This window comes from Tamandua tetradactyla, chromosome 5 (assembly GCF_023851605.1).
Source record: "Tamandua tetradactyla isolate mTamTet1 chromosome 5, mTamTet1.pri, whole genome shotgun sequence".
NCBI lineage: Eukaryota > Metazoa > Chordata > Mammalia > Pilosa > Myrmecophagidae > Tamandua > Tamandua tetradactyla.
This window is the reverse complement of record NC_135331.1, coordinates 9,025,721-9,033,924: the sequence shown is the minus strand read 5'-3', so window position 1 is coordinate 9,033,924 and position 8,204 is coordinate 9,025,721. Positions and strand designations below refer to the sequence as shown.

At 52.5% G+C, this 8,204-nt stretch overlaps 1 protein-coding gene across 4 annotated transcripts in view; it reads right to left on the bottom strand.

Moving 5' to 3' along the window:
• Nucleotides 1-223: 223 nt before the first annotated feature.
• The window catches only part of ABCB9 (ATP binding cassette subfamily B member 9), a 33,630-nt gene continuing 25,649 nt past the window's right edge, over nucleotides 224-8,204 (bottom strand). For all 4 annotated transcript variants that reach the window (XM_077159691.1, XM_077159692.1, XM_077159694.1 and 1 more), the window contains 5 exons: nucleotides 6,715-6,903; nucleotides 6,063-6,236; nucleotides 3,719-3,878; nucleotides 1,933-2,069; nucleotides 224-484 (listed from right to left, as the gene is read on the bottom strand). In XM_077159691.1, the coding sequence (XP_077015806.1) occupies nucleotides 224-484; nucleotides 1,933-2,069; nucleotides 3,719-3,878; nucleotides 6,063-6,236; nucleotides 6,715-6,903 (921 nt within the window). The remainder of the gene's footprint in view (nucleotides 485-1,932; nucleotides 2,070-3,718; nucleotides 3,879-6,062; nucleotides 6,237-6,714; nucleotides 6,904-8,204) is intronic.

The following is an 8,204-nucleotide window of genomic DNA, read 5'->3' as shown; positions in this document are numbered from 1 at the left end:
CTGAAGAGCGGGGGGAAAACCAGGAGGGGACAGCAGCCGGGCCTTCCCTCCCGGACCGGAGGGATGGTGCCTGGCCACCGGGGGTGGGGGAACAAGGGCAGGAGCAGGGGCACGATGCAGGAAGCGCTGACAGGCGGAACACGGCAGGTCGCTCTCCGGTGACACGGGCCCGGGCCAACACCCCTGCCAGGCAGGCGCTCCAGAGGCGAGGCGGGGCGGCGGCTCAGGCCCTGCGGCAGGGGTCGCCCGGCGGCTCCGGGGGGCCAGGGGTGTGGTCGGCGGCGGGCTCGAGTCCCAGCATCTGCCGCTGCACCAGCCTGGCGTAGAGGCCGCCCTGGGCCAGCAGCTGCTGGTGGGTGCCCTGCTGCACCACGCGGCCCTTGTCCAGCACCACGATGCGGTGCGCGCGCTCCACCGTGCTCAGCCGGTGCGCGATGACCAGCACCGTGTGCCTCCGCAGGGGACCCAGGATGGCCTGCTGGATCTGCGCGGACAGCGGCGGCTCAGCGGCAGCCCCGCCTCCGCATCGAGGCCCCGCCCCCCCCGCCCTGAGTCCCTCCCCACCTCCGAATCCCGCGCCACGGCCCCCCCTGCCCCCCCTCCCCCCCTCCCCCTGAGTCCCCGCCCCTTGCCCCCCACGCCCCCTGCCACACCCACCCCTTTCCTCCCGCCCTGAGTCCCTCCCCCGCCCCGTCCCCACCCCACCCCCAGTTCCCCCACTGCCCCCTCCTTGCTGCCGCTCAGCGTCTCCGTAAAACGGGGCTCCCACAGGCTCCCTCCTCGGCTTCGGTGAGGATTAGGGGAGACAGGGCGTCCCGCTCCTGTGCTGACCCCGGGAAAGCGCAGGTGAGTAACATGCTAACCCCTGACCTGCTCCTCCTCTGGCCTTCCCGTCCCCCAAAAGCTCAGGCCAGCAACACCAGGCGTCACCCTCAATTCCTTGCCTTTCCCTGGGCCCATCCCCCGTGCGTTTGGCCAAGCTGGGGATTCTACCTCCCAGGCTCACCGGTTCCAGCTTTCCACCTCCATCCCTAGAACGTCTCACCTGGAGCCAGCCCCCCACCCCCCCACCCTTCCCCACCTGGATTAAAAAAGTCTCATCAATGCTCTCCTGGTTCCTGTCCCAAACCTCCCATCCTTTCTTCTCCCTCCAGGGATACAATCCAAGCTCCTTCCCGGGGCCGGGGAGTGTGTGCCTCCTGTAACTGCCCTTGCCAGCCTGGGCTGGGGGACCCCCCCATGGCACTGACCTCTCTGTTCTGCCTTGAGCTTGCCGAGCCCAGTCCCCCCCATGCCTTGGCCCTGGGTCACCCTTCACCAGGTCTTCCCAGGCCCGGCTCCTGGTCTTTCGGGTCTCGGCTCAGCTGGTAAGGGACCCCTGGTTCTCCTGGAGACCCCAGTCTATTCTCTTTGTGGCACTGGCCACAAGCTGAACTCCTACTTGAACTCATACTTCCACTAGCCTGGAAACACCACAGGGCAGGGGTCTTTGTCTGGCCTGGTGGCCGCTATCACCCCAGCACCTAGAACGGCTACAGCACCCAGGAGGGGCTCAGGAAATACTGGAATAATGAACGAATCAATCCGCAGACACATTGAGCCGCCCAGCCGCCTACAGGTGCATCACTGGGCCCGCCTTCGCCATGAGAAACAGGTTCAGAGGAAGGAAGAGACTTGCTTAGGGCCACAGTGACAAGCTGCGGGGCTGTGCTTCAAGCTCTAGTGCCCTTTCTTTCCCCGATTCATACAGTGGCGGCTCTGGTGGGGGCTGGGAGACAGGGCCCTGGCAACCCCAGGAATCCATCCGTCCGGGAAGCTTGTGGCCTGGGAGAGAGCCCTTTTGGCATGTCTAAGCCCTTCCCAGCACCTGTCTGCTGGGTGAGGGCTGCTGGCTGCAGGCACCCCTGCTCCGGCCGCTCCACCACCACTCACCAGATACTCGCTCTCTGCGTCCAGCGCGCTGGTGGCTTCATCCAGGACGAGGACGGGCGGGTTTCGCACCAGAGCCCGGGCCATTGCCACCCGCTGCTTCTGGCCACCCGACAGCTGGGCACCCTTCTCCCCTGTCTCTGCGTGGTGGAGGCAGATGGAAGAGGTGAGCAGGAGGGTGAAGTGGGGCCAGCCCTCAGTTAGAGCAGGAAGCCCCCTTCCTTCCTTCCTTCACCTTTCCCTCCAGGACTGTGGAGTCTGGGTGGGGCCAGCTCTTCAGGAAAAAGTGCCATTAAAAGGGCCACGGGTAAACAAAAGGCAGCGCACCCATGCAGCAGAATATTATGCAGCCATAAAAAGTGCTAATGCATGAACCTCCAAAACACGATGTTCAGTGAAAGACCCTAGACCCAAAAGGACAAGTGGTGAATGACTCTGCTTATCTGAATTAACCAGAAAAAGCAAATCCATAGACAGAAAGTAGGCTAGAGGTGAAGAGGAGCAGGAGGGAGGGGGGTGGGGAGTTATTGTTTAATGGGGACAGAGTTTCTGTCTGGGGCGATGAAAAAGTTTTGACCGTGGATGGTGCCACCGAGTTGCATGCATTATGTTGCATACATGAAAGTGGCTTCAATGGCAAATGTTATGTTTTATATATGCTGCCACAATAAAATGAAAAAGGGAGATGGGGCGCTGGCTGGAACTACTGACAAGTCTAAACAATGCGCTCTGTCTGTCTGTTCCTCGGAGGCATGCACATTAAGGTGACACTCAATGTACCCTTTTTCACCCAGTAATTGGGTGAAAACCCAAACGTATGATAATAATACCCTTTGCGGGTGAAGCTGTGGGGAAATGTCTCCTGGGTTCATGGGGCACGTGTGGTTGGGACAATGCCTGTGGCTTGGACCGATAGGGCTGCAATGCTTAACCCTGCATTCCTCAGTGTGTGTGGCAAAGGGGTTAAAATTATAATGCACAACCTTGGCCCCAACAAAGCCACCTCTGTGAATTGTTTCTACAGCTTAATTCTTGTACTCACACGAAGAAGGGACGGGTCATCAGACTCTCAGTACCATTGTTGCAAAAGATTAAAAACTCAAATGTCTATCAATAGGAAACCGAGCAATTAAGTTATTTCTTTGTTTTCCTTTTTTGGCATGGGCAGGCATCGGGAATTGAACCCGGGTCTCCTCTCATGGCAGGCGAGAATTCTGCCACTGAGCTACTGTCGCACCACCCTTTTTTATTCTTTTGTCCTCATTCTCTTTTGAATAGCCACAGTATGCTCCAGCATGTGGCCTTTCTAATAACGCATTTAAAAAATAAGTAGGGTTTGCTTTCTGGTACCTGCCCATGTTAAAAAAAAAAGAGAGAGAGAATGAGGATGCTTTCTGGGTACATACATGGGCAAACCATCAAGACACCACATTAAGTAAAAAAAAAGCCAAGTGTAGGACAGCAAGTATCAGGTGCTACTTTTTGCACATAAAGGGAGTGGGGGATAAAATGTATATTCATATTTGCATAAAGAAATGCCAAAAGGACGCGCAAGAAACCAGTGAAAGAAGTTTCGGTGACAGCAGGAGGGCACTGGGAATGGATACAGGGATAGAATAAAACTTTTCACTGTGTATCTTTATATATATATATTATATTATTATTTTTGGACCATCGAATATCCCCTTTCCAAGAGTGAAATTTCAAGATGAAGTCACAGAGAGCAGCTGGCAGACGGCAGCGCTCAACTCAGAGGGCGGAAGGCGGGGCCGGGGGCCGGGGCAGGTACCTGTATTGTAGCCGTCCTGGAGCTCCATGATGAAGCCGTGCGCGTTGGCCTTCTGTGCTGCCTCCACCACCGTCTCGAAGGGCATGGGGGGCAGGCCGTAGGAGATGTTGTCCGTGATGGAGCGGGCAAACAGCACAGGCTCCTGGCTCACCAGGGAGATCTGTTGGGGTGGAGGGCCAGGGCATGAGAGGCCAGCAATGGCCCGTTTGGCTGTCACCGGGAACCACGCCAGCCCCAGGCCTGGAACCTGATCGCGGCCTGCAGAGGCCCCAGCAGATGTGCCCATGGCCTCAGCACCACCCTCCACCGACCAACAAAAGGGGCCCCTACATTTGCCACGCTGAGCTAAGCCAGGTTCCCGGGCCCCCACCCCCACCCCGCGAGGGAGCGCTCACCGTGTGCCCCCCAACCTGGGGTTCAAAAAGAGAGTGAGAATGTGGCTCTGTGAGTGAAGGTGTCAGAGCAGGAAGCAAGGGGTGAGAGCAGGCCTTTGGGCCATAAAATTTGCTCTGGTATTGCCCCCTGCCTCCCAAGAGGGTGATTTCAAGGATCCGTGGTCCTGTGAGCCCACAGGACAAAATAAGTTACAAATCTGGCCTACAAAAATAATAGTATAGAAGATATTATCACATCATTTCAAATAAGGGAAAAGAAAAGGAAGGGATAAGAAATAGTCTAGCTGTCCATAAACTGAGGATGGGTTAAATAATTACAATGTGTCTATAAAACAAAACTGCAGATCAAAACAAAGCATGATTCTACTTTTGTTCAAAATCGTATAGGTGGGTCTTTATCTGTCTTTATATTTACATAAGGATAGAAAATCGGTTGGAAAAGATGTTTACTAAATTGTTAACACTGGCTACCTCCATGGGATAGAATTCGGAGGTCAAGGAGGAGAAGAAGTCTCATTTCTTAGTTCTAAAATTTACCAAAAAATATGGGCATATAGTTGGAGTGTGGCATTTTACTCTTTTGTGTTTATGAAAATTTTTAAAATTTTAAATTGCACGGGGCATTTACAAAAGAGGAAATCCAAATGGACAACAACTACATGAAAAGGCACCTAATATCTTTAGTGATCAGGGAAAAGCACAAAAACACAGTGAGCTGGGCGGGCCACGGTGGCTCAGCGGGTAAGAGTGCTTGCCTGCCATGCCCGAGGACCCGGGTTGGACCCGGGTTCGATTCCCGGTGCCTGCCCATGTAAAAAACAAACAAACAAACAAACAAAAAACACAGTGAGCTGCCGCTACCCTAAATTCAGGGCTGACCATATTAAGTGCAGACAAGGCAGAACAATTAGGACTCTGCCTGGGGAGTTCAATCACCTAAGAACTTGGTCGTGGCAATAACTACTAAAGCTGGGCGTGGGCATCCGCTATCACTGAGCTGTTTTACTCCAAGGAGCATGTGCTATACACACCAGGAAATGTGGGTAAGAATTTCCACATCAGTATTGCTGGTAACGGTCAAAAGTGGGAAACTATCCAAACATCCGTCAGAAGCAGAAAGTGTAAACGGATTGCAGTACGTTTACATGGTGGAATCCCTTCCAGCAATAATAAAACGAATGTGTTACTACCACGGCTTCAAGCTGGATGACTCCCAGGAGCAAGGTGGATTGGAAAAAGCAAGAGGCACAAGTCACAATTCCATCCAAGTGAAGTTCAAGCCCAGGCAAAACACAGCTTTACTGTTTGGGGAAACACACTGAGATGGCAAAACTAGAGAAAAGCCAGGAAGTGACAATCACAAAAGTCAGACTAAAGGACAAATACTGTATGATTCCACTTATATGAAATACCTAGAACAAGCAAATCCACAGAGACGTAAAGTAGATTAGAGGCTGCTAGGGGCTGGAAGTTGGGGGGAGGTAATGCTTGATAGGTACAGAGTTTCTTTTTAGAGTGATGAAATATTTTGAAAATAGATGATGGTGATAATTGTACAACATTGTGAATATTCTTATGTCACTGAACTGTATACTTGAAAGTGGTTAAAATCTCACAATTTACGTATATATATATTTATATATATATGTATATATATACACAATATATATATATACAATATATATAATATATTTAAATATCCACAATAAAATATTTTTAAAAGCCAGCTAAGACATTGCCCCTGGGGGAAGAGAAGGGATATATAGAGGCTTCCAGAATGCCGGAATGTTCTATTTCTTGACCTGGGGTAGGGGGTTACATTGGTGATAATTCTTTGAACCAATTCATTCATTTAGCCTTTATGCCCTTCTCTGCTTCGATACTGTATCTCACAAGAAAGGTTCGACAAGGAATGGGCAGAGGAGGGCGGGAGAGGCCCAGGCACCTACCACTCTGTGCAGGTACTTGTGTTCGTATGCACCGATGGGCTTCCCGTCCAGCAGCACTCGACCCCCCTCCAGGGGGTAGAAGTTCTCCAGGACGTTGACGCAGGAGCTCTTCCCGCTGCCCGAGGGCCCCACGAGGGCAGTCACCTTGCCCGGGGTCAGGCTGAAGGAGACATTCTGCAAGGAACAAGTAGGCATGGTGTGGGGTCAGGGGCTCAGCTCCCCGAGGCTGAGTGCTTTGGCCTAGGATACAGGCGAGTGCCCTGCCAGCCCACAGGATGCCCGGCTTCCCTGGCAGCACCTTCATACTTGCTGTCTCCTCTGCCTAAGAGAGCCACCTGGCTGGCTCTTGCTCCTCGTTCAGGTCTCAACCCAAATGCCACCTCCTCCAAGAAGCCCTCCTTGACTATCACCACTCCCATACACCCAGATTTCTCCAGTCATACCAGCCTGATTTATTATTTTCCTAGCACTTATTATCTGGAGTTACTCTGTTAATGATCAGCCTTCCCCAACTAGGGCGTAAACTCCACGAGGATAAGGACTCGTCCTAGGGATTCCTGGTTGCAGTACCAGTGTGCCTGGAGCATGGTGGCTGCACAAGAAATGGGATGAGCCAAGGAAGGCTTTTGGCAGCCCTGGGCTCCCCACTCACCTGCAGGACTTGGGTGTGGGGCCGGGTGCGGTAGGTGAAGGTCACGTTCTCAAAGTCCACCTGGCCCTCCAGGTGGTCAGGGGCCAGGCTCCCGTCATGCACCATGGTGGGCTGCCGGTCAATGAACTCGAACACCTTCTCGGCAGCCCCCACCCCTTGCATTAGGCCGCTGTAGACGGAGCCCACCGACTGCGGGGAGGGGAGACAAACACTCCTGTCCCACCATCGCCCCCACTCCTGGGACTCACCCCCTACTGCCAGAGAGATGGGGGGACTTGGGGAGCAGAGTGAGCAAGGAGAGGGCAGTCCTGGGGGACGCATGAAAGGAGGGCTGCTGGGGTGCCACCTGCTGGCACAATAGATAATGACTATGAAAAAACGTGAGGATAACAATAAAAATTATGCCGTGTGTGAGGACGTATCAGGAGCCCAGGTGTCTTGATCGTTATTGTTACTCCTTTTTGCAGCTCAGCAAAGAGGGTGTTATCACCCCCACGTGGGAAAACGGAAGCACCAAGAAGCCTCTGGAGCCAGCCGCTGTCGTCCCGCGGCGGGAACGTGCCAGAACAGGAATCACAACGTGTCTTCTGGATGCCGTAGCATATTCTTTTTTCCATTAAAGAAATGGATCTGGACTTACACACTACATAAATACGTTCTCCTTGTGTTAAAGTACTGCCTATATAAGTGTGAGTAGTAATAATGGGTACTTTACTGAGCACTTCCTATATGCCAGAAGGTAGGTTCTATTATTATCTCCTTTCTGCTTAGGAGGAAACAGAAGCACAGAGAACTCAAGTAATTTGCCCCAGGTCACACAGCTGGAAAGTGGCAGAGCCAGGATTTGCACTCAGGTACATCTGGCTTCCAAGTTCAGGTTCCTCATCGGGGAAAGGTGGAAACTTAGTGTCAGTGTCACAGTGCTATGCACATGGAACAGCGTAACATGTGTGAAGTCTTACAAGCAAGCTCGCCAGCTAGTAAGTGCTCGTTACACAGTGGCTTTGGTTGTCATCCTTAGTATCAGGATATTATTAATATCAAGATATAAATATTGCGTGGAAGTTGCCCTTAATGCCCCAATGATCCAGAGGTAACCTTTAGAACTTTCCCAGGGTGCTGTATCTTTCTAGCCCTTTCTCTGTGCATTTACATGTATGATTCAACAATTTTGAGATTTTTATAAAAATATGCAGATGGGATCCTTTTATCCATGGACCAGGGATTTGTTGCTTCTTTCTCTTACTGGTGTGTCCCGGAGTTCTTTCAATGGTGGCTCACCCGGATCGACCCCATTCTTTTATCTGCTGCCTAGCATTTTGCAGGATAGGTGCACTGAGTCTGGACTACGGAGGGACCATATTTATCTGATCCCTGGTGGGTGGGCACTTAGGGCTGCTTTACTCTTTCACTGTTATGGAGAACGCTGCACCGGGCTCCTTGGGTATGTACCTTTTTGCCCACACGTGCGAAGCAGCTGCTGGGAGCCC